A 25,564-nucleotide genomic window follows, 5' to 3' on the forward strand; every position below is an offset into this window, starting at 1 on the left:
TAGCCCCCCCTTCCCCCCCCCCCGCCGCGCCCGCTGTAGTGGTAGAGGCCGCGATCGTTCCTGTCCGTCAGCGCCGCCACCGCCTCAGTCGGAGCTTGAAGTTTAGCCGCGCCCGGCGCTCCCTCCGGCAGTGTATGCCTGAACTATAACCCCCAGCCCGCCATGTCCACTCCGGCCCGTAGGCGCCTCATGCGGGACTTCAAGAGGTACGAGAGTAAAGCGGCGGGCGGGAGAAGGACGAAGGGCCAAGCGCTACGTGGGGAGGAGGGGGCAGCACAACATGGCGGCGGGGCAAGGCGCGCTCCGCTGATTGCGTAGCGCGGTCGGCGCTGCCTGGCGCAGGTTACGCCGTTTGCGCAGGCGGCCTCCGCTGGGCCGGGTTACGCTATTTGCGCGGTGCGGCCGCTACCGGGCCGGGTTACGCCGTTTGCGCAGCGGCGTCCTGGGTTATGCCGTTTGCGCAGCGCGGGGGGCGCGGGCCGTGCTCACCGTCCCTGTGTCCCGCAGGCTGCAGGAGGATCCCCCTGCCGGGGTGAGCGGGGCCCCCTCTGAGAACAACATCATGGTGTGGAACGCCGTCATCTTCGGGTGAGTCGACAGGGAAGGGGGTGGCGGGCCGCGGGGGCCGCTCAGCCGCCAGGGGGGTTGGAGCCGGGCTGCCAGCGGGGTAACGCTGTGCTTTGCTTTCCTTTCTCCAGGCCCGAGGGAACCCCTTTCGAGGACGGTAAGTGCGGCGTGCGGAGCTGGTGTTTGGTTTTCTCGGGGTAAACTGCTGCGCTTTGACACGGCCTTGGTGTCACTATCGTAGACTGCAACAGGTGTGGGCCTGGGGATGGCGGGAGAGGGGAGGGCGTGGGTGTATGTTCACCTGACCACATACGTGTGTGGCTGATTTATGTAAATATTATTTTTCTATTCCTGCTCTCAGAAAGTGTTGTAGATTTAGATTGCTATGTTGACTTACAGAAGCATACAAATTAGCTTGTACAGTCTTGCTTGTAATCGCTATGTCTATTATAAGTAATTTTAAGGATCTCTACAAACTTCTCTGTTGAACTCTGGATCATGTTTTTAGGGACATTCATGTTTGGGTAACCTTTAATAACTTGGTATAGAACTGTTATCTTTTGTTTGAGTTCTGTATTTTTTCTGATGCTGGAAGTGTTTTGTGAGCAAGTTCCAACATGAGCCAGCTGAAGTAGGAAATGGGCTGAATGTCTGAGGAAGTTCAGAAGAGTGGCTTTTTCTTGTCATTTATTTCGTTCTGCTACAATGGTATCATTCAGGGCTTAAGACTGAAAAGACTTTTTAAGTTTAAAAACTGACTAAATAGGTCCTGGTGACATACCTGTAGTTTCCATCTGGTCTTACTGACTTTGATAGGTTTACTGATGCTGTATGAGTACTTAAGCATCTTGTGAAAACCTGTTAGACATGAAATACTGTCTGACTGAAATCAGTGATGCATTTTTTAAGATACTTTCAGTGTAGCCTATAATTAATCTTAGATCTCCATGACTCATGACAAAAGCATAGGAAAAAATCCTTAACTCTTATGTTCTTGGCTAACTCCCCTGTCTTTGTTTATCCTTGGTGGTAGCACCTGTGGATGTGCATCTGAATTGCAGATTGTATTTCTCTGTGAAGATTTTGAAGACTTTAAATGTATCAGGCCTATGAAAACTCTGAAGACTCACTTCTTTTTAATGTATTTCATTAGTTAAGAAATTTGCTGAAGTAGCTGCTTCAGCAGTCTAATGTTTAGAATTTGGACTTAAAACATTGCATAATAGAACAGCTAGACTAAATGTATTTTGCTGTCTCGTCTGGTAACCCTTAAAGAAGGGCTCACTTAAACTTCTGTGGGGGTTGCTACAGCTGCTTAGGCTCTTGGAGCACTGCTGCTAATACAGTGATTCACTGTTTGGAGCAGAAAACTGTCTCCTTGCAGTGTGCTAAAATGGAGGTTCTTGCCATGCTCAGGCTTTTCCAGCTCAGCATGTGGTTAACAGATGCTATAAGGGCTTTTTTTTCATATATTTCCATTTAGTTGTAGAAGGCTGAAGACTGCTTTTGAGAGCCCTGACATTGATTTCCTCTGTGCTTTCTGAAGCAGCATTTTGTCTTTATCTTGGATACTGAAGGTGTGTTGCACTCACAGCAGTTTAAAGTTCAGCTTGAGGCTGCTGCTGTCCTCCTGCTTTGGTTGATGTCATAATGTAATCTCAGGGTGTGATGGGTTGCCCTTTTCTTAACCAAGTTGTTTTTTTCACACTGTGTGCTCAGGAAAACAGATGTGTCTTGTGTTGCAGGATATCTGCTTATCTCTTCTCTGGATGTATATTACTAGATAACAAAGCACTAAGTGGTGCCTGGAGATAGGGCTCGTTGGTGCCTCAGCTGTGCTTTCCCAATCAGTGAGTGAAGTAGCACAGTTCAGATAATGGTAGTGCAGTCCAGATGCAGTTCAGCTTCATGTAGGTAAGAGTAAGGAAATTTTAATTTAACAGCATGTTAGTTTGGACTTGCTTTGCAACTGCGCAGGCCCTTGTGACTCAAAGGTTCACTGAAACTGTAATCTTTCCCATGAAGCCTTTGCAGGTCAGTGTTCTTAATTTTTAGGCACTTTCACTCTGTGGTGATACTGTAAAATTTCAGATAGCTTAGTTCTGGTAAAAGTAGCCTGTGAAATTTGGGGGGAGATGTTATTCTAGAGGTATAATAATGCCAACATCATGAGAGTTACTGTTCTTTATCCTCATTCTGGTGAGGCCCTTCTCTGCTTGCAGCTTCTGAGGTGTTGTAGTTTGTCTGGGCTGCAAACTAAAGTTGAAACACATTTGTTTACTTGCTGTGCAGCATTCTGCAGCTGATATCACTCTTTCTCCACCCCCAGACTTTGGAGGGTGTTTTCACAACTCAGTGCGCAGGCTGGCTCCGCTTAGGTGCAACCACTAATTTAGATCAGCAGCATAACTTCCGTCTTCTGGTTTAAGAGGATTCGATTGCAGGTGTCTGCAGTAGGACCCTGGGGATATTTATTGTGCCCTTCACCATATTTGTAAGAATCTTTATGTGTGTGGCATCTAAAGTGGTAATGCTGGCACAGCCATGGAAATCCAGGCTGTCCCAGTCCTTTAGACCTATTTCTCTGAAACTGGATGATGATACTATGGTTAGTGTAGGATTTCTGGTTCGGAGAGATTTAAGTACTTCAGCTATTGTGGTATCTTGCCTTGCTGTGACTGTACAGGAGGCTTGAACAGAGAACACAAGGCATTTGTCTTCTGTGTGGTTTATGCCTTGCTTATGGGATATGGATCCTGTATCCTTGTGCAGGAGCGAAAGAGCTTGTCCCTGCTTTTTGGGCAGTGTAATGGAGGGGTTGCTCTTGGGGGCTGCAGTGAGGGGGCTCTGCAGGGACACAGGCTCTGCTCTCTGGAATTGCTGGGGCTGATGCACAGGCCATGCAGAAGCCTCTCTTGGCTGTGTTAGGGTCTCAAATTGTGAGGTGGGAGGGATCAACAAGGTAAGTACAGGGCAGAAAAGAGAACGTTCTCTTAAGATTAGTGCTGATCCCCATATCAATAATGACAGTAAGTATGATCATGTATGTTTTAAAAATGTCTATCTAGGGTAAGTTGTGAGAAATATCAGTTGAAAGCATTAAAATTAGTGACAGAAGGGACTGGACAGTGAAGTCCTCATCCCCAGCAGTGTGTTATGATACCTGTTGTGGGCTTTCAGTGTGTGACCCTTAGACTTTGGTGCATCAAATCTCTGGATTTGCCCTTTAATAAAGTTCAATAGTGAGTGTTTGTGTACTGTGGAGCATTTCCAAAAAGCCATTGCCACTCTGGACCCTGAGTTAGAAATCTGAGCAGGTAGATACTCCAGCTGGATATTGCTCCAGATGAGCCCTTTGCTCAGATTTATGTTAAAAGTAATGCTGTCCTGTCTCTGGTGGGACAATAGCTTCCCTTTCTTTTAGTATTAAACAGATTCTAAGACCAAACTGCTCCTGTTACTGTCAAACCTGTGTGATGGTTTGTGCTTGGTTTGCAGCCTACTGCTTGCTTAGTTACTCCTTCCTCAGGAGGAGGCTACTGAGAATCAGAACTGGGGCAGGGAGAGCTTAGAATATCTAGAGTCAAATCTCTATGTATTTGGTTCTAAGTGGCTGATGTTTGCAGCTGGTAGAAGTTGTTACTAACTTCCCAGTCCTGGGTTTCATGCTGATCTCAGACCTGGCTCTGTGCCTCTGGACTAAGCTGGAGTAAACTTGAAAACCCCACTGCAGACTTCCACTAATTTGAACAATTTTAACTCTACTGTTCTGGCTCATTTGTTTCACAGTGAGATAGCATAGTGTTGTCTATGCATGTTTGTTTTTGTTATTAGCAGCTTAACAATGTAACAGCAGAAACTTATTTTTAGGGTGTTGAGACTTCCCACTGCTGTAGGGAAAGTGCTAAAGCATCTGTGCTGTCTTCATTTGCTAACTGGAACGTCAAAGCAATGACCTTCATTTCTTGCAACTCAGTGTTACAGTTTATCTCCTTATTTAAAGAAAGGAGTCCCTGGGAAATCTTGCAGGTCCTTGCTGATCTAAAAAAAAAAAAAAATGGAAAACCAAAAGTCTGTTCTCTGGCTTACAGTTGTTGGCACATGTTTGCCAGCTAACCAAAGGAATTGCTTCATTATATTAGTGCTAGAAAACTCCCTCAGTAGGAAGCAAGGACACTGAGCATGGGAGGGACAGGGGAAACCTGACTCATCACTGATACATAAGGATGCCCTTTCAAAAAAAGCAATATGCCCCACCAGCAGCTTGTTCCAGTTGTTACTGTCAGGTGCAGTCCTTCTGCAGGAGAGCTGTATATTTATATGAAGGTGCTTCAGATATTTCTTTCTGGGCATACCCAGGAACATCCCAAGCTGCCTCTGGGGTTGGTTGCTCTTGGTGGTAGCATGGTTGGGAAGAGCTTGCATGGTCTGCAGTGGAGTAGGCAGAGTTCTTTAGTTACCGAGCTGAATCAGTAGTCCTTAATCCCCTTGAACCCATATGTGCAGTTTAGTTGACAGACTTATTATTCTCAGATTGTCATAGCCTGAGGAGAAGGGCTAAAATAACTTACGTTGGTGCAAGCTGTTAAAATGGTTGGATTGAGACTCAACTAGTTTTCTGTTTCTGCATAATCAGTTTTTCTCTAAGAATGACTAGTTAGTGTGAAATAAATGGTCAGGTTTATATTTTAAAGTGTCAGATTTGGATGCTGCATTCAATACTACTTTTCTGCAAGACCTGATTACCTTATTACCTTACAATTGTTGAGAAACATGACTTTTTTTTTTTTTTTTTTTTTTTTAATTTAGAGGAAATAACTTACAAGGTCCTTGCCATGACAGCATATTCCATAGATAGGACTCACCAAATGATGTGTTACACAGATGGTTCTACACCCACTGCTGTTGTTTGTACACTCTACTGGGATTAGGCTCTCTGGAAGAAAACCCCAAGGGCAGATTTATTTCCCTACATTAAACTTTGACTGGTTTTGGCAATAAAAGTAAGTCACAGGAAATACTCTTGTACCAGTACTGTCTGGGACTTCATGATTAACTCCATGAGAGTAAAGGAATTGCTGTGGGATTGCACAATGTGTCTTCCATATCCAACAAGCCTGTGTGAGCACAATAGTGTCTGTGTATTGTGGGGTGGCTACTTACTCATCCCTTGTGTAAATTGATGCTGAATAGAGGTTGCTTATCTCTCTCAACTCCAGGAACTTTCAAACTTACAATAGAATTCACAGAAGAATACCCGAATAAACCACCTACTGTCAGATTTGTCTCTAAAATGTTTCATCCAAATGGTAAGTACTTACACAGTGCCTGGGTATATTTCTGCTATTTTGTTGGAGGTTTGGTGGGGGTGGGAAGAGAGGGCTGGGGTGTTTTTTGTTATAGCTTGCTGTATAAAAGGTCTACTTATAAAAGTTTTCACTATCTAATAAGGCAACAAAACTGCAGTGTGGTTGTGTTGTTTTGGTAAGGATGGATATGTGAGCACTGCTCAGGCTTGAAAAGAAAGGGGCAATAAAAGGAGCCTCTTTTCAGCTGTTACAGCACAGTACTGATGAGACACTCAACTGCCTGTTAAGCCTCACAGAAGAATGTTTTGTACTTAAATAGCAGTGCTTTGGACTTCTGTCTGTATGTATTGTAGACATAGCGTAGTGACAGTGGTGAATACAGCTGTCTTCTATCACTTCCCCAAAATGCCTATAAGAATGATATACCATGAAATATAGTGTTAGGGTCCAGGTATAGCCAGTGACAGTAAGATTGTTTAATCAATCCCCTTCCTTGGTAACTAAAGGCTGAAGAGGTATTCCTTGCCTCCAAACAAATACTAGCTTTGTGCAGAAATACCAGAAACCTTCCAACATGGCAAGTGTGGGTACAATGCAGAGAAGGAAGGTTCTCCTGTAGCTGCTGCAAGATGACTGGACTCTGTTGTAGAGACTTCATGGGGGAACTTTCAGGGTGAACAACTCTTTGTGGGTGTTCTTTGTTTGGTTCACTTCTGGGTAGCTAAAATTTTTTGCCTTAAAATCTGTTCATGGTTTTCCACAGTGGTAGTTGCAATGACACAGAGAAGTTTGTGAGAGAGTAACCAGGGGTTGAGTTTAAATACTTCAGGCTTCTGTTGGTCAGGAGCTTCACTGCTTCCTATCTACAGGTCTGTTTGCACAATTTCAGCCTGTTAGACACTATGGACTGTTGCAGTGTGTCTGTACATAGGTTTTCAGGATCAGGCAATACTAGGGAGAAAAGCCAGTAGCTGTACAAGTTTTGTTTTAAGCAGTTTTTTTTTACCCTTTCCAGTCTATGCAGATGGTAGTATATGTCTGGATATCCTTCAGAATCGCTGGAGCCCCACTTATGATGTTTCCTCCATCTTAACATCTATACAGGTAAAAGAACTCTGCATGAAGAGACAGAATGACATTAGGATGCTTTGACAAAACAGATCAGGAAAATTTTTTCCCCCTCTCCTAAGAGTCAATATAGCAGCTATACCTTGATATTGGCAGTGTGAATCCTTCCCAGGTGTAAACTGGCTAGGCAGTGACACAGGTGGTCACTGTAGGGTCCCACCAGCGATGCATTGCTTGGCTGTCACAGCAAGTCACCTGCACTGTGCAGCGGTGACACTGGTGGCCAAAGCCTCTAAAGCCTTCCAGCTGCAGGGATGCAGTGTGCTGCACCTGGACTAACATCTCTGCTCTGACTAGTATGGATAGTTTAGAGAATGTGTTAGAAAACTGTACTTTGCAGTGCCTAAGGATCTTTTTCTCTTTGTACAGTCCCTATTGGATGAGCCAAATCCAAACAGTCCAGCAAACAGCCAGGCAGCTCAGCTATACCAAGAGAATAAGCGGGAATATGAAAAACGGGTTTCTGCAATAGTAGAACAGAGCTGGCGTGACTGTTGACCCAGGATGATGCAAATGAACACTGTTGATGAGGAAAATAAACAAATTGTCTGAGTCATTCCTCCTAGCATTTACTTTGCAAGCAAAATAGCTGTTGTGCTGTTGCCACCCTCCCTTGCTGAAGCTTCTTCTCCTTGGACATCAGAATGCACCCACTTTGAAGTCAAATATTCTGTACTTGGGTTACTTGCAAAAGGGTTACTGATGCTGAATTCATTTTCTGTGGTCTCTCTCCAGTCTTAGGGCAGTATTGTGCATTTCTGTAGTGTACACTAAGGTTTTAATTGTAATTGTGTTATACACAGTGATGCTTATGTGTAGCTTGATAAAAGGGATGTTTATATATATACACATTTTTTAACTGATATTAAGTAAAGTGCTGATGTGTCCTGGCTGGTCACTTACCTCTACTATTGGTTTAGACCCCACTGTGTTTGTAAGTACTGGGTGAAGAAATCATCTTTTGTTTCCCTTTTATATTGGTTTATCAACTTCTTTACTCATGTTAAAAAAATCAACTCTTCAATTGATTCCAATTCAAAGATTTAGTAAGACCCTGGAGTGCTTTGTTACTTCTGCACTTCACATGCAAGATTTATGTACAGATCTACATAAACCACTATGGCTATGGTACTTGGATCTTTGCTGAGAGGGTGAGAAACAAGCCCTTTTAATTTTAGTTACTATTTTAAAGGACATACCTACAGAAACTGTCAGTAGGTTTCTATAGTCCTGTCACCGAGGCATTACTGGACAAAATCAGGTAAAGCTGTGGTACTCAGTAAAAGGCCTTCCACATTAAGAAAGAGGTAAAACCTGACCTGTTCCAGCAATGGAATTACTCTCCTTTGGTGTCTTTCTCCTGCCCCTTATCTTTAACTGAGAAAGATAAGTTGTTTGGGATCTAACTTTGTCTTGTGAAAAGTTTGAATTACGTCCATGGTAGGCACTCGAGTCTGCAGTTTCTGCTCTTCGTAGATGACCACGTGGTTTGTGTGAGCTACTGCTGCATGCTTGAGTTTGTTCCCTTCAGTTTTATGGAAGTATTTTTTTCAATTCTGAAAAAAACATTTGTAAGTCTAGTCACATTTTTGTAAGGCAAGTTTGTACCTTTGGATACAGAACCTTAAGCAGCAGTGTGGGATGGAACCTGCAATTGTGTTGTCCACTGTTCCAGTGTCTTTTGTGTGTGCATTGGTCTGTTGAAAAGTATAACTTTGCACAAGTAACCCATGTAAGAAACTGTACATTTTTCAAAAGTTGTAAATAAAGTGTAACCTTAGTGCTTATTGTATAAATAGGCAAGGAGTGTATAACTGTGCTTATTTAACTGGACTGCCAGTACTTGGGTGTGGAGTGAAGCTCCAGCACTGTGCAATACTTCCTCCTGTGGGCAGCAGTGGGGGGAGAGGTGTGCCTGGGGTAGTACAGGGGAGGGGCAGTGGAGGAGAGACAGGGCTGGCTTCACCTGCAGGAATGTCAGGGCGGGGACAGGGCTGGAGACAGAAAGGAGCCTGTAACCCTGAGTTAGCTACAGCAACTTCATGAGCTCGGTTGATACAGGATTCACGTTTATTTTCCTCCTGTCTGGCAGGTGGAGAACAGGATTTATGATGAGTGGCAGATAACAAAAACTGGTTCTGTTGCTGAGCTCCACAATTATAAGTAGCTGGGCTCTTACAAAAAATTTAATGCAGATTTGTACCTGCAGTGACAACAGCTCATACTCCGGGACAGCCTTGTGCCTTACGTGGAGCAGCTGTAATGCCTGCTGCAGGCACAACCCTTTCTGAGGGGGCCAAGTCCCTCTAAGGCCACAGAGGCCCTCATAGCAGTCCCACCATTCTTGTGTTTTTTTCACTAGTTTAAAAAACCCCAAAACAATGGTGTGGACTCTTAAGGCAGCCAGAAATGAGCAGTAGAGGTGCCAAAGAAAATCAATCCCACCTTCAACCTTGCTCAGGCAAGGCCTTTATCCACAGACTCCATCATAGCCCCCATGGTGCCTCTCCTGAAGGCTGAGGCTCTGCAGCCCCCCACCAGGTCCTGCACAGGCACTGTGCACAGCAGAGGAGTCAGAGCCATGACCCAAGACAGGAAAGGCAACGTCCTGCACAGACTGTCTGGGCCAGCTGCCCCTGCTGAGCTACAGTGACTAGAGCTAGGCCCCACCTCTCCCAAAAGAGGCCTCTTTCATCTTGAATACCAGTGGTGCTCTTACTGCCTTCCTTGGCATCACCAAAATCTTAACAACCTGGTGCAAACCCAAGTTAAGGAGGAGGAGCTTCACTTCTTCTTTCCCTAGAAAGTACCAGGCTTCTTCCACTCCTACAGCACCATCTGCTAGAGCCCAGTGTTCTTGAGAGCAGAATTCAGACATAGGGAGAAGAAATAATGCACAAAAAGCAACCCCAATCAAAATGGAAAAAAACTACTTTCAGATTTAACTGCCATATTTTTTTCACAGCAGCAGCAAGTTGTTATTCAGCAGGCCAAGCAGGCAGAAGCTGTGCTGCAGCCAGGCAGAGAGGAAAGGATGCTTGATCTCTGCTTCCTGAGTCTCACCTGCCAGGGCAGTCTCTCCTCTTCCTCAGCACCCTGCAGGGATGAAAATCCCTCTAACTGCTCACCACCAGGACATTGAGGTTAGACATCCTCACCTCAGCCTTGAGAGCATTTAAAAACAAAGCAGAACAAGAGGTGGGAAAAAAGGTAGAGGAAGGTGTAATGATTTGGAGAGGCAAATACAAGCAGCAGAAAACTGAAGGTAATGGCTGAGACATGGCAACAGGAGACCAGACAAAAACACTGCATTTAGGAGTGACTTAGCAGTACAGGATCATCTGCAGACTCCGCTGCTGACAGAATAACCAGCATCTCTAGGTTTGCTTCACTCCTGGCTCTTCCAAGGTCAATTGCTATCCTTTAAGCTTCCCAAGCATGAAGTGAGTGTTCTCCAAGGCTCACAGAACACTGTCCTGTAACCCTGCTGGCAGAGCAGTGCAGATGAAGGTTAGAGGCTGCTTCCCTGTAAAGGAGGGAAGCACTCTGGCCTCCCAGTGGCATTAAGCTGGCCCTGGAGAGCTTCCACACTCACACATGGTCAGAGAAAGGCCAGAAGTTTCCTGGGGAATCAGCTTCACCAGAGACAAGCACCAGTACAGGAATGGAGCAGAGAAATAACCAGGCACAGATTCAGTTTTGTTCAGGATTAAAGAGCTGATATTCCAAGTAAAAAAATAAGTTATATAACAGTCCCCACAAGCTACATGAGCATCTTTGAGCGTGGGCTCTGCATTTACCTCCAGTTTTTATATTTCACACTTCACCATGGTATCTGCACGTCAACTGTTCTCCAAGGTAGAAACATACTGGAATTCTCTCAGTCCCATTCGCTGGCAATGAAGGCACCTTCAGTAATTCTCAAAATGGGAGACTCAAGGTAGAAATCTATGAATAAAACTACCGCTAAACTGGTTATGGTTTACATACTGTACATACACACACAGCAGAGACAAGACCTCGATATATGTATTTCTCAAGAATAATCAAGTTTTTACACTTTTTTTAATACAAAGTGTGACAAAACCTTTTGTTTCAGAAATAAAATTTATTCATCATTAATACCAATTTTACATACAAGTTTATGCCCCCAGACAGCATTTCCTTTGTTTTTTTATTTATTTAAAGATTTTTTTTTTCCTTCCTTGCTCAAGAAGAATAAGGGACCTATAATTTTAAATTATGTCAAATTCCTTCTCATTGGACATGTGTTTGCTATTACAAAACTATTAAAATGTGAAGGAACAAGTAATGTAACTGACACACAGTAACAGCACTACTGCTTTTGGGTTGTGCTAATGTGGTTGAACAGAATTCAGTCAGTCCTACAAACCTAACATTTTAGAAATTATATTGCCCTAGTAAAAGTCATTAAGTTGTTAATGTCATTATTACCCACAAGAAAAATGCAGCATCTCTTTCTTTAGTCAAGTGTCCAGGAAACTGAGTCTCTGGTCAAAGGGGACGCCTCACCTCAGTTTGCTTGGGGCATGATAAGCTCGTAATGCCCAACCTGGCCTTCCTGCTTCAGCTGATCTAACAGATCTTCCTTGCGCCGTTTCCTGCTCACCACCAAGTATCTGTTGTGTCCCTGCCCATGGGATTTACTTTTAAGACCATATTTTTGGGCAATTTGATGTATCTGCTTCCGCTCATCCATGGTCAGTTCTCTAGAGAAAGTCAAGTCAATGTGACTTTCTGAGCGTGCATAGTTTCGAATGATCTCTTCAATATCTCTCTTAGCGATTCTGTTCACCCTTTCTACATCAAGCCCAAGTCCTTCCCTTTTGAACTGCTCCTTTACTGAAATAGGCTCCCTAATTCCTTCACCATCTTTCCCTAGGCCACCACCTGTCCACCCCATCTTTCTTAAAATTTGGTTCCCAATGTTGTCTTCTTTGATCTTCTGTTTGAAAGCCTCTTCTGCTGATCGACCCCGAATCTCATTTCTGGAGATGACGTCTTCAACAGTGCCTTTCTTCAGGTTATTAACAACAGTTGGCTGAGTCTTTTTGAGGATTTTCACAGCTTCCTCTGCTGCCTCATGCTTGACAGATTTCTTCACTCCAACTGCTTCTGCAATGAATTCATCTTCAAGCATCACCTTGCATTTCCATCTCATGCCTGTCATCCTCTCAAAGACATACTCCACCGTCATCTTGTTGAACTGGGCGGTGTCATTCAGGGTACACACTGGGTTACTGGAGTTCTCATAGATCACCAGGTCCTTCAGGTCCTTCTTCCTCCCAGAGCCCCGTGATGAGCAGCCCACTTTCTGCACCTGGGTCACTTTGAGGGATGCTATATTTGACTGCATCTTCTGCAGGATTTTCAGTGCCTCCTCAGCTGCTGCGTGCTTGCTGGTTTTTTTTGTGCCAAATCCCTCGGCCAGGCAGTGATCTTGGAGATACACCTGACAACGCCACAAGCGGTTGGGCATTAATTCATACTTATATTCAACGGACATTTTGTTATATGAGGCAGAATTGTTAAGTATTCCTATTGCATCACTGGCATTCTCTGTGAGGACAAAACTAGTCCAGTCTTTGTTGGTATTTGTGGAACTTTTCATGGATTCAGTACCAGGCTGCATTGGGACACAGTCCCTGTTGGCAACTACAAACTCCTCATGAGGTTTGAGAGCAGGAGGGAAATCTGGGTGACACACGCCTGCCTCACACACCACCAGGTCCTCATGGTAGGTGTGCTTGAACTTCCGCTGAACAACTCGAATTTCCACGGATTTCTTCAACAGCTTCACTGCCTGCTCTGCGGCTCGATCCCGAGATCCGTTCTTGCTGCCGGCATAGCCGGTGGCCAGGTAGACATTCTGACATCGCACCTCACAAGCGAAGCCATCTGTCAGGAGCTTCTTGCTCTTGGGGAGGTCAGCAGGGGCAATCTCTTTCAGAGGAACATAAATATATTCAGGGTTTGTCTTACATGCCTGAATTGAACGTGTCAAAAGATACGTGAAGTTAACTTTATCTGTCCCAGTGTTTGCATCTGGATTAGTAAGATTTTTCCAGACAGCTGCTGACAGTTTCTCCATAAAGCTCTGCTTCAGCATTATTGCTGATGGAGGGAAAGTCTCTGATGCAGACGGGGCAGTTGCAGGGGAAACAGAAACCTGCAATGCACTGCTTGTGGTAGAGTCCACACTACTCACAGCCTTCTTGGCTGCTGCTGCTGGGCCTGCAAAGCCAAGCCCAGCTGAGCTGGAGAGCTGGGGATCCACCTCTCGTGCATTCACAAAAGAATTTGTACAGTTTTCAGCTGGATGTGCCGTGCTGTTTGTATTTGTCTCCTGGTTCACCTCCTGCATTTGGTTATCCAGAGAATTGTCGTTCTTCCCATCCTTCTCAGCACTGGTGACAAAATGTATGGGCTCAAAGCGTGGTCGCAATCGGAACCTGGGGACCACCTTTTTGGGTGGCTCAGGAACCTCTTCTGGCTCTGGACCTATGACATGGAAGAAAATTACACAATTACCGATATGTGCTATGACAGGAAGATAGTGTTTTCAGAAAGTGATCTTAAAGAGGAGCCTGCAGGCTCTGAACATAGGATTTGCATTCCTTAGCCAAACCCCAAAAGGTTTCCTTCCAAAATATTCACAGTTCATCAAAGACAACCAGTCATTCTTGTGCAGGTCACTACAGTGGTATTTCCACCTTCACAGCTACCACACAAAAATCTCTACATATTTAGTCACACGATGCTGCCTTCCAACATTGCCCACTGACCCATCTGGTCATTTCTGAAGTTAATCCCTTCAAATCTACTAAAATGAGTAAAATTATGGTCAACAAGACAGAACACCAGAGCAGTACTAGAGCCTCAGCTCTGACTCTGCTGCAGGGTAGCAGGATGATGTCAGATAAACTACTTTATCACCAGGTCTTCTCATCTGAGGTGGAACACAGTGGTACCAAACCCTCCTTTCCAAAACACACAGAGTTGTTACTGACTTAATAGAAGCACATTTTTTCCTCAGTATAATTGCTTTGGGCTAAAGGGCAGCAAACATGAAGAAATCTGCCCCAGCCTCAAGGGACAGCTGCAGTGACTGAGGGCCCCATTACTGACAGGCCTCTTGTTTCTTCTCCAGAAGAAATGCAAATGAGACAGACTATCCTGGCATGCACAGCTACTGCAGAAAGAGAGAATCAAATATTTGACAAGCAAATATGCTACATCTAAGAGATGGTTACACAAGACTTCTGTGGAAGATTCAGCACCCACATGCTGATGTGGTACATGTGTGAAATTTCACCAGAGGAACAAAAGGCCAACTCAGTGCCAGGAAATGCTGCCTAATCCGGTGCCAACGTGTGCCCTGCTCTAAATCAGGCTGTCTAGACATCAACCACCACAGCACAGGTATCACCACCCAGCTCACTGCAGGTGTAACCAACACCTGCACACAGCATAAACAGCCCTTCCTTCGTACTGAAATCAGGTGACAAAGCTCTTACGCATTAAATCCTTTGCCCATCAGTTTTGATGAATTATGGCAAGGTTTGCATTTCTTCCTCCGTCTGTTTTTGATGGTTGCATTGCAGGAGCACCTAAAGGCTCTTGCCAGCAAAACAGCTCATTATGCTGTCTGTGCAACAAGCCCTGGAGAACCCTCAGGGCTGCTGCCTGTGACAGACAAAACATTGGAGAAGAGCAGGATCTCCTCAGTTTTGCAGCTGGCCCATGGAAGCACAGAAAGATTGCTGGCTGTCAAAATAAGGGAAGCAACTTTGGCAGAGCTAGAAATTATATCCAAGCCCAGAGGAGTCCTGTGCTGTCTGATCATTTGTGCCTCACACAGCCACACTGCTGACTGACATGGAACTGCCTGCACCCAGGCATAATTCCCGCCCCTCTCCAGAGGGAGGGCAGGCAGCTCTGAAGGTGCCATGGAGAAGCCAGCAGATGGAGCCATTGAACTGCCAGCCCTCTCTGCCTGCTGCATTTCCTCCACTGGAAAAGCTACAGCTGGAACACTGATCCCTAAGACCACAAGACTTGGCTGACATATACAGCACTCTTCCAGGCTCAGCAGGGAGGAAAAAAAAATCCCAAAACTACACATCATGTCTACTCCCCATCCCCTCAAAGCTCCAAGCAGGTTGTAACTCAAAATCAATGAGCTGAACTCCACATCTCTGTGTATGTGTACATGTACAATCCTTCCTTGGGTCAGAACATCACCCCTCACCACAGCAGACAAAGCCAGACAGGTATTCGATTCCAGACACCATCCTTAGGGGAAACCAATTACCTGATAATTGAAATGAAAAATGGTATTTTCTTCAGCAAAGATAGAACTCTGTGTGAATCATGCACATGGCAGAGGAGGGGGAAATGCTCTGCAGTCCAGCAGAGTACACCACGGGCACTTCCCTCCAGTTTGTTGTGCTGGCTGTCCCGGAGGCAGCCCCATAGCACACTGGTGTCCCCATTCTCCCAGTGATGCCCACCACACAGGGACAGGGAAGGGGTCATTGACACAGGAAGATGTACTCACTGTCTGATGGAGAGCGGTATCTCTTTAGCTTCCCGTTGGGCCCCAACTCGTATGACCTCGTTTCCCCAATGTCGATGCCTTCAGCCATCTTGAGAACCTTCTCCATGACCTGCACACTGTATCTGTGGATTCAACAGCAGAACACCTCAGAGCCAGCCCCATGGGGCAGCACACACAAGCTTTTATTATGTAAAACAAGAACTAAAGCTGCCTGAGACACAGCGGCAGGTGCAAGGGAGATGCTCCTCTGACCTTGCTGGAGCAGAGCACAGCACTGACCACTGTCCCCCTGCCACAGCTGGTCTGGCATGGGCACACAGCCACACACCAGCTGACCTGGCTCTGCATGAACCTACTTCTGATTAAACCATGCAGCCACCACACTGACAGTATTCTAAACTGAAATTTCAATACATTATCTGACAAAATACAGTATTTGGCAGAGCTGCCAAGAGCACTAATGAACACTGGGGCATGAAGGAGGAGCAGCAGCTTCAGTGAATCAGAGCTCAGACTGGCACTGGAGTCCTGTGTGGGGCAGTGTGGGCCTGATGTTTCTGAAAGCTGAGGGTTGCTGGCTTTCCCAAGGGAAACTTTTCAGCAGTTTCTCCTTTCCCAAGCAGCTTTGTGTAAATAACTATTCTTCCCATAACATTTCCGGGTAAACAATATTCCTTTCCCATAACAACCTCTCTCCCAGGTGTTGTTTGTGTTACTTAACCAATGGAGAGCTGTCCATCCTATGGACCAATAATATGCCTTTTTAGCGCAGCATGTTATAAAAAGGCTGGAATGAATTGTAAATAAAGCCTTCTTATTCTCTTCTGCCTGCTGAACCTGAGTCAAGCATCTTTATTTTGTGTCCAATAGCGACAGGGCAGCAGCCAGAGCTTGCACATCACCAACACTGCAACTGCTATGTCAGGTGACAAAGGCACTACTTAGCCTTTATCGATCATTCTTTAAAAAGCCAAACTTAAGTCTACCTGGGTGCTGTAACCAAAATGTTTCAGGTTCCTGAACCATGAGAGAGATGAGGTGGCTGTGACAAGCTCTGAGCAAACCCTAACCCTGCTGCAGCACCCACAGTTCCACACAGGCCCATCCCTCTATGCCTCACATCCCCCACCAGTTCAGTTTTCCATTGCTCTGGGGATCTGTCACATGATTTCGAGCCATTTGCATGCTGAGGCTGAACAGGAAAAAACCCAAACCTTTCTATCCAAGGAGAGCCTACAAACACAGCCTGACACCAGCCTCTGACAGCTTCACACCACAGTTCAGAAAGCAGGAGGAGCAATGCTGCACCTGTTCCATGGTATGCTCACCTTCCAAAGTCAAAGCATCACGGCACTGCCCACAGACAGGAGTCCACAACTGCCCCAACAGCCAGGGCTGCAGTGATTTGCACCAGCTTCTAAATACTGCTGTTCCAAGGGCTCTGAAAATCTACACAAGCTCCACTCAAGAAAATTTTTTTCTGCTCCTGATTTAGAGGGCCAGGCAGAAATTAGATCCATATAAATTTCTGGGTGAGAACTCTGAACACAGACTACTGCAGTCCCTGCTTCACCAGCACAGCTCAGCCCTCAGTGGAGGCAGGGAATGGGAAGAAAATTCCAGGAGGGATCAAAGGGAGATGAGATAGTGGTGATACCCTGGTGGGGGTTAGGATTTTTCCTTTTGTTTGTTTCTCTCATGGAATTTTGTCTTATCTGTTGCTAAGAGAAAATAACAACCAGTACTTAAGAGAGACTAAAGAAATGCCCAAGGTGGGTGAAGTGTGTAGCTTGCTACTCTCTTACCTGGGGGGGGTTTTCTCTTTGAAAGGGCAAAGATACTATGAGATTTTGGCTGGGGTCAGCTTCTCTCCCTCTCTCGCTGTTGGCATCAGAGGAGGACAGTCGAGTTATTGCTTACTGTGAGGAGAATTTGCTGCCACTGCCGGAGCCCAGCCCTGTACTGCTTTTCTGACCATGAGTGAGCCTTTGCTCATAAGATCAGCCACTGAACTGGGATCTTATTAACACCCTACCTCACTGGAAAGGACCCTCACCATCTACTTGCGTGCCTCAGGGGAAAAAACCTGGGACCTCCTCCCTCCTCGGCATGTCTCCCGGCTGCGTGCAGCAGCTGCTTGCAGAAACCCGTCTGCAGCTGCCCAGCTCTGGTGTTTTCTGCCGCTGCCTCAGGCTTTTTCGCTACACTTTAATCCTGCATTCCGTGTCCACCTGACTCCCAAAGCTCCTGCTAGGGCTGTGCAGTTTTCGTTACATTTTGTTTGCCACCCTCGGGGAAGCATCGCACTGCCCTGCCTGGCCAGAAGCCAACAGTGCCCCGCCAGCTGTTCCCAGAACTGCAACGCAGGGGAAGGTGCCACAGCCAAGAGAGGCTGTCATGGTGTTTGTGTTCTGTTCCTCAGTGCTGCTGCTGCTGGTGTTTGTTTGTCTTGTGTTACATATACATACCAGTAAAGAACTGTTGTTCCTTTCTCCATATCATTGCCTGAAAACCCCTTAATTTCAAAGTTATAATAATTCGGAGGGAAGGGGGTCATGTTTTCCATTCCAAAGGAGGTTCCCACCTTCGTTGGCAGACACCTGTCTTTCAAACCAAGACATACCCTCATCCTCTTGCAACCAAAGGGGAGAGGAGCAGGAATCTGTTTCTCTCTCTGACTTACAGGGACAAGATGACATTATCGGTGATGGACAATGTCTCTTTCCAGCAGGGTGCAAGAACAGTGTCAGATTTGACACCTGTCATTCTTCACAAAAGATGGAGACCTTTAGGGCTCATATTTCTGCTGAGGGTGGGGAGGAGATCAACCAGTCTCAACATGTGTTTGTCTAATCTGGCCAGAGGAACCCAGTGCCTCCAGTACCTAACTGAAGTCCCCCTGCTATGACTTTAATAGGTTATCCCTTACTCTGATCCCTGTAGCTCTGGAGCATAAAGCTTCCCTGCACCATTGCCCCCATTCTCAGTCACCTTTAACATATCTGGGAATAGGAGCACCTTCTCTCATCCATGCCTAAACTAAAATGAAGCCTTTTATTTAACCCCTTCCTCACAGACCATGTTTTCTAAGCCTTCTGGATGCTCTCCACATCCTCTCCCAGCAGAACATTCACTCAGATTTCATAGCAAAGACTCTGATCTGTTCTTCACAGAACCACAGAATAGTCTGAGTTGGAAGGGACCCATAAGGATTATCAAGTCCAAGTCTTGAGTGTATGGCCCATACAGGGATTGAACCTACAACATTGTCATTATGAGCACCCTGCTCTAACCAGCTGAGCTACTCTGACAAACAGGTTGTCTTCAGCTGGCAAGAAATCAGCATTAGGAAAACAAAACAAAAAAAAAAACCCAAAACAAAATCAGTCAACAAACTTAAGAGAAAACAACAAAAATCCCTCAAACTTTGAAGCTATTTACTTGATAAATCAACAACAGCTCTTCCCAAACAGCAAAAGGCAGTTCCAGGGAACACTGCAGGTTCCTTCCTCCCTCAGGCAACTGTAAGTAAAGCTAGAATTGTTTTAACAGTACAGTATGTTCCTGTGCAGTGCTCCCAGCCAGGCACACCAGCTCTGGGAAAACATCTTCACTGATAATGGCTCCAGACTCCATCCTGCCCAAATCTCATCTCCCTTGAGAGCTGCAGGTGAAGGAGTCCATCACAGAAAGTATGTTCACTGACAGGCTTAAACTGCATCAGTTTTTGGGATTTAGAACCTTCCCACACTGTTGTTCACTTCTATTATCAGCACCCTGTAACTGCTTATTGCACCATTCCCAAAAGCCCTGGCACAGAGAAGGTCCCCCATTAGGACAGCATACAAACACTTTAAGATGGACCACACAGACTATATGAAGAAGACATTCTCAATTTTAACATATTGCTCAAGCTTTGGAATTTGAAACTATTTTAAATCTTTAATGAATTTTGGTGCTTGCAGAGCAGAACAGTTTAGTACTTGACCCTGGGGAAAAAAAAAAGGAAACAGGCAGATCTGTATTTAAAGATATTGGTTTTGTTCTGTAGAGATGACACAAAGTACTCCCCCACAAGGCTGCAGGATGGAACATTATTAAAAGTCCATCCATGTGCCATCAATGCTCACAAGCTCCTCTGTCACTACACAGTTTGCAGATGTTGGTCGTTAAGTAACTGCTTCTGTCCTTCCGTCCAGATAAAAACAATCACATCATCAAAGGTGTCAGTGGAACGTGGGTGATGTTTCTGCAGATCTACACAACCTGGCTATGGACAGTACGGCTGGATGAAAGGATACTCCTTCCATTCTCCACGCCTATTTCTCCCAGAAAAGCTGAGCATTCAGGGGACTGTACAGGCTGCTTTGTGCTCAGAGGGAAACTCTCTCCTCAAATGACAGCACAGCACCACAAGCTTAACGAGTCCTGAGGCCGGGACATCAAGAACTACCTGCAAAACACACATAAACTTTTCCAGTGGCTTGCTCCCCTCAACGTACAAACACCGGCATATTCGAGCAAACAAAACTGGCCAGGGACAGAAGTTCTCTTGCATCAGCCCCTTTCATCCCAGCTCTTCTGCGGCTACTTTCTAAAACGCATCTGAGGCCGAAATTCGGCCACGACGGGGGCCTGCACCCCTTCTCCCCGCGGGGGCTCCTGTCCCAGCTTCAAACTTCCACCCTGACTCCTGGTCGTCCTACTGAACTCCCCGACCCCGCCTAACAGCGAGCGCCGGGCCCAGGGAGCCGAGAGACCGCCCGCCTCCCGGTGTGTCCCAGGCCTCACCTGCAGCCCATGAAGACGTGGTTGGTCCAGAGCACGGAAAGCGCCAGCAACTGGTCGATGGCGACGCCGGGGTACGCGGGGAGGTGGCGGAGGATGAAGCGGCGGCGCAGCGCCCATTGCCGGTCGGTCTCGTTGTACTGTCGCCACTGCTCCAGCACCAGAGGCACCGCCTGCGGCTGCGGCTCTGCCGGCGGCGGCATGGTGGGCAAAGGCCGCGGGGCCCAACCTCGCCAGAGGCGCGGACTCACCGGGCCCGGGCGTGTACGGCGGGACCAGGCCCCACGTGTGGACCAGGCCGCGGCTCGCTGCGGGCCACCGCAGCCCAGCCTCAGCTCTCCCGTGACCTGCCCACCCCGGCCCCGTTCCCTGGCGGTCTCGCCCCGCAAGTGCCGTCGTGGTGCCGGTTCCGCCCCCGGTTCCGCTCCCGTCAGTCGTGCTGAGCCGAACGGCGCGGCCCGGCCGGCGCCCTGTCACGTGGCCGTGCGTCACAATCGCTGCCACGGCGGGGCCAGAGTCGCTGGCCTCAGCGCCCCCTGGAGGCGGCTGCTACGCGCGTTAAAGGGGCGTGACCTGAGGGGAGGGGCGGGGCCGGAAAGGGCGGAGCCGGAGCGGTCCCCGAGGCAGCCTCGGTCCCCATGGTCCCGCTCCCTGCCCGCCCTCCTCGGGGCCCGGGGATCTCTCCGTGGGGCCCGACCCTGCCCCAAGCCTTGCTAAACAGCCGCAGTCGCCCCAAGGGCAGCCTTGCCGCGGAGATGCGGTGCCCGGGGCCGGGAACCGCCATCCTCACTGGGCTTCGGCTTCCCCGTGACCGTCCGGAGCTGTCCGGAGCGCCGGGCCCAGCGCCGCCGGCTCCGCGAGTAGCACACACACCACAGCAGCCGCGATGGCTTTCGTGTTTTTTATTTAAAATTTACATGAAAGTTAGAAAGGTAACAGGTGGAACACTGCTGGTTCCTCGATGTTTGCCGTGTAAATACAGAACGCGGTGCCGTTTTCACGTACTTGCATTTGTAAAAGAAACGAGGCCGACACGGGTCGGTGGCTCGGGAGCATACGGAGCGCGGGCAGGGCTGCACCAGGGGGCGAGCAGTGCCCGGGCGGCTCCAGCACCGCCGGGACACTGCACCCCGCTCACGGTGGGCATGGAATTCATCCTTACACCAGCCCCGGCATCGCCTCTCCCTGGCACTGCCAGCTTCTAACTTTAAAGAGCAAGAGGAACGGTGGAGTTAGGAAAGAGAAAGTACCACTTGACTCACGTCCACCAGCCAATGGGGCTCTTTTAACAGGATGGTGAGACACAGGAGGACACCAGTGAGAACACACAGTTCTTACTTTATTTCTTTGATAAAATTAAATATTTCGTGGCTGCCAACAGAGCAAATTGCACCATGTTTGTATTTCCTTTGACTCTGAATGCACAGTTTCCAAAACCAATTAAACAACAGCATATTGAAAATATTCCTTAGGCTTCACCCCTCAGGGAAGCCCATGACATTTATATTATTAAAAGACAACATTAGAAAAAACATATGCCCATAACAACATTTGAAAATGTATTTGCTACATCATTAGTCCCAACATCACATTTCTGTCACTCTTCAAAATTCCAGGTCATCAGTTTCCCCCTGCATCACCCTGTCTTGTCACACAAATTACAAGACACTTCAATTTTAAGTATCATGCAAGTCAGTAAAAGAGCTTCTTTCCAAGACACTAACACTAAAGATTTGTTCCCCTCCCCCAGACATAAGATCCTTAAACTCTTCTAGAAGTGGCAGTCTTCTCCCTCAGACACAGTGCAGCTGGTGAAGACATTAAAAAAAGCTATAGAGAGAGAAAAATGGAAAAAAGAGAAAAACCAGAAGATTAGTAAAAAAGAGAAAGACATTCAAAAAACAAGACAAAGAGATGCAACATGGAAACAGCTGACAGGAGAGATGGAACCTCCTTGGGGTACCTCAAGTACTTCAGGGAAATCACACAAGTAAAAACCTTTTTTTTTTCTTTAAAGTCTTTTAAAAGATTTCACATAACTTTAAATAACATTCTAATAAGGCAAATGGTCAGGAAGAACAGTGACCTGCACTATGGTAAAAAAGTCACATTCAATTGTCCTTTAAGCAGATAATCTAGAAATCGTTGACAGATTAATATTGACTGGTTTTGGGAGCAGGGAAACATTCAAAAGTAGAGGAAGAAGAAAATATTCAAATCATTTTAACTTGCTAAAAAATCCCAAACAAACCACAAAGCAATCAAAGATCTCTATGGGAAATGAAATTGTATTTATGGTGAAACAGAATACCTGAGAAAATACATGGCAATCAAGAGTTTGGACTGCCCTGATGGCTGGGAACGGAGGCCAGGCCATGGTTTGACCTGGGGCTGCTGCTTGTGAGCAGGAGCCAGGCTGACCCTGTGCTGAAACTGCTCCTGAGCCTGTGGTATCACCCAGAGCAGTGCTCAGGTAAAACCTCAGCAGCAGCTGGCACTAAACAGCATCATCTATCAGGGCTAGGCCTGACATGTGCTTATCTTCTAAAACCCCAGGATCTGGAGGGGGTTTGTGGAGGCTGCCCGGCAGCACACATCTGATCTTTCAGCAGGGGCAGGATGTGTGGATTCACCACATACAGAGCACTGAGCCTGCCCACAGTGTGACTGAAGGATTGGAGCCACAACAAGCAAGTCTGAAATGGAAATGAGGATTTACATGCTAGTCTTCAGATAGCATGAAATAGCAAAAGAAAACAATAAAAGCAAATGAAAAAAAGATGATGTCATGAAAATGACACCAAATATAATGAGAAAAGAGTTTTTTATCTCTGAACTATGTGATAATTAAACTAAGATGGTGTTGTCATTTTAATGTCATCAATAAATAGATTTAAACTGCGTTGTTATTTCACCAGCAAAAATAACTCACAGAACTTATTTCCATATCCCTTATTTAGCTGGGTGGAACAAGACCAGGAAAAAGGGGAATCCATTAATTGTAGGGGAAAAAAATATGGCAGGATTTAAAGTTGTAGCATCCAGAACCTTGTTATGACTAATTTTACATTGTTTAATAAAAGCAATAACCACCAGTACATAGTAAAGACAGAATCACAACAAGGACATAGGAGAGAGCAAGGATAACACCCTGGAAAGGTTACAGCTGAAATGCTGTCATGTTTTATTAGACCCTCCAATTTAACAAGTAAATGAAGGTCCATTCCAGACCATTGTATTCAGGGGTAATTACTCAGTACAGAGCCATGGGTTACTGTAAAAGAAGGGCAAAGAAAACAAAAAAACAAAAGAAATGTTAACCAGAATTCACTGTCTGATGAACTCTTTATTTAAAAACAAAACTCAGCCAGAAATGCACAGAGAAGACACTTGCAGGCAAACCACAGTTGCACTTAGCCAGAGTGAACTCCTGGCCCAGTGAGCAAAACACCCTCCTTTTTAGCATAACTTGCAGTAAAAACAAGGCTTTTGCTGAATAGAAAATATGAGAAGAAACCTGTGAACATCTGTACAGTTCTAAAGAGATGCCAGATTAAATAAAAAAGGTATTTTTTTTGCATTAAAACTAGAAATTGTTGGAATCACTGAGAAGAAAGTCAATGAAACAGCATTGTCTTTCTTCAGAAACACTGATATGTACAGCAAGGTGACCAGCTTTCCCTGAGATTGGATCCAGGATGTGCATCCAAGTCAGCACACTGAGAGGGAGACCAGGCAAGAGATCCTTCATGACCTCTGCAGCATTCAGAGAACACTTAGTTGCAAACCATGGATTCAAATTTGAGATTTCCTCAAGCCTGGGAACTAGAGGTTTAGACTCAGGCCCGTGCCTGTGAGGATGTCAAGTTTTGCAAAAAGTCCTTGAAAGTTATTTGAGTCACACATGGCAGCACAGGGGGTAATGAGGGCTTAGGGATAGCAAATTAACATGGAGAGAGGGCAGCCAGTCTCTGGAAACAGCACATCCTACTCCATGGCAGCACCGGACTGCACCCACAGCAGGAGCTAAATGCACCCTTCAAGCAGCTCTGACAGCATGGAGTGGGGGAAAAGCTGAGCAATGGGAGAGGGGACACTTGCCCAGGAGCAGTGGGTGTCCTGCTGCTGCCCAGGGGGCAGGAGGAACCTGGCACAAGCCCCTCTGGCCAGCAGGGTCCCTCACAAGAACAACCCCAGCAGCCAAGAGTTCTGGTTTAACCCCGAGTGATGAGCGCAGGAAGGGAGCAATGGGAAAGGTGAGCAAACAAGCACAATGGCACAGCCGAGGGTGGGGCATTCGCCTCTGGGGCCAAGGGAAAGGTTCTACAGGAAACCCGAACTGAAAATGAAAGAAAAAGGCAGGTTAATAGTTTTATGGATTAATGACAAAAAACAAAATAAAAATACAACTTTTCCTAATGCACATGCACACACAAAAAAGAAAATGTTGCTAAGTGTTAATAAGGTTTAATCTGACTACAAAACATGCTTTATGAAGACACACACACACTCAGCAGTGGGATGAACCAAATGTATTTTCTAAAACAATCTTTTCACCATTTTGCATGCTACAGGACTCATCAACTGTGACTTGTTTGTATCCTTGCAAAAAAGCGAAGCCCTGCAACACTTTATGGATCAATATGGAGAGTTTTTCTAAATCCTGGAAAAGTACCACATATACATATTTAATTTAGCAATGACAAATGTTCATTGAAAAAGGCACTGTCTGCATTTGTGTAGTGGGAACAAAGAACTTCATTTGATTCAAAGCCCAGCACACAACAGTGTACAGTTATGAGGACTGCCAAAAGCAATCCAAAACCAACAAAAATCAGTAATGTTCACTCTAACTACACTTTAGCTGTACCTTCGTACTCAGCACCAGAATGAACACTGTTATTCTTTGAGCTTGTTCTTTCCACATTCAGAGCTTGATAAGCAGAGAATTGTTCTTTTCATTGTTCTACAGTTACCATTGGCAGCAGAGACATTCATTCAACTGGACAGCTCAAAACAACTGCAAGCGCCAGTTCGAGGCAGTGCAAGACCCTTCTGCAGCTCTTCTGTTAAGTGGAAGGTCCCATTTAAATTACATTCAAATGCCTCTCACTGACAGCCTAATGTTTACTTGCTTTTCCATTTCTCTTGGTGGAGTTAAGAGGGGAAGGAATCCTGGAATCAGCTTCTA

At 46.1% G+C, this 25,564-nt stretch overlaps 3 protein-coding genes across 7 annotated transcripts in view; 1 reads left to right on the forward strand and 2 right to left on the reverse strand.

Annotated features, from left to right (window-relative positions):
- Positions 1 to 18: 18 nt before the first annotated feature.
- On the forward strand, positions 19 to 8,807 carry LOC134565126 (ubiquitin-conjugating enzyme E2 A). The gene is made up of 6 exons (XM_063424550.1): positions 19 to 206; positions 508 to 588; positions 699 to 724; positions 5,787 to 5,876; positions 6,892 to 6,980; positions 7,374 to 8,807. Exons 1-6 carry the CDS (start codon positions 163 to 165, stop codon positions 7,500 to 7,502), a joined length of 459 nt encoding a protein of 152 aa, XP_063280620.1. The 5' UTR covers positions 19 to 162; the 3' UTR covers positions 7,503 to 8,807.
- Positions 8,808 to 11,092: 2,285 nt separating this feature from the next.
- Positions 11,093 to 21,546, reverse strand: LOC134565124 (NF-kappa-B-repressing factor-like). Its single transcript, XM_063424543.1, has 3 exons — positions 20,377 to 21,546; positions 15,586 to 15,707; positions 11,093 to 13,526 (listed from the first exon to the last, which is right to left on the reverse strand). Exons 1-3 carry the CDS (start codon positions 20,574 to 20,576, stop codon positions 11,539 to 11,541), a joined length of 2,310 nt encoding a protein of 769 aa, XP_063280613.1. The 5' UTR covers positions 20,577 to 21,546; the 3' UTR covers positions 11,093 to 11,538.
- A 145-nt stretch (positions 21,547 to 21,691) lies between these two features.
- Positions 21,692 to 25,564, reverse strand: part of LOC134565125 (septin-6-like) — a 38,551-nt gene continuing 34,678 nt past the window's right edge. For 3 of the 5 annotated variants that reach the window (XM_063424549.1, XM_063424544.1, XM_063424547.1), the window contains one exon: positions 23,700 to 24,712. In XM_063424549.1, the coding sequence (XP_063280619.1) occupies positions 24,697 to 24,712 (16 nt within the window). In that variant the 3' untranslated portion in view covers positions 23,700 to 24,696. Of the gene's footprint in view, positions 22,204 to 23,699; positions 24,713 to 25,564 lie in introns of those variants that run through there. The other 2 variants (XM_063424546.1, XM_063424548.1) reach the window with 1 other exon arrangement.

Source organism: Prinia subflava, assembly GCF_021018805.1.
Source record: "Prinia subflava isolate CZ2003 ecotype Zambia chromosome W unlocalized genomic scaffold, Cam_Psub_1.2 scaffold_33_NEW, whole genome shotgun sequence".
NCBI classification, from domain to species: domain Eukaryota; kingdom Metazoa; phylum Chordata; class Aves; order Passeriformes; family Cisticolidae; genus Prinia; species Prinia subflava.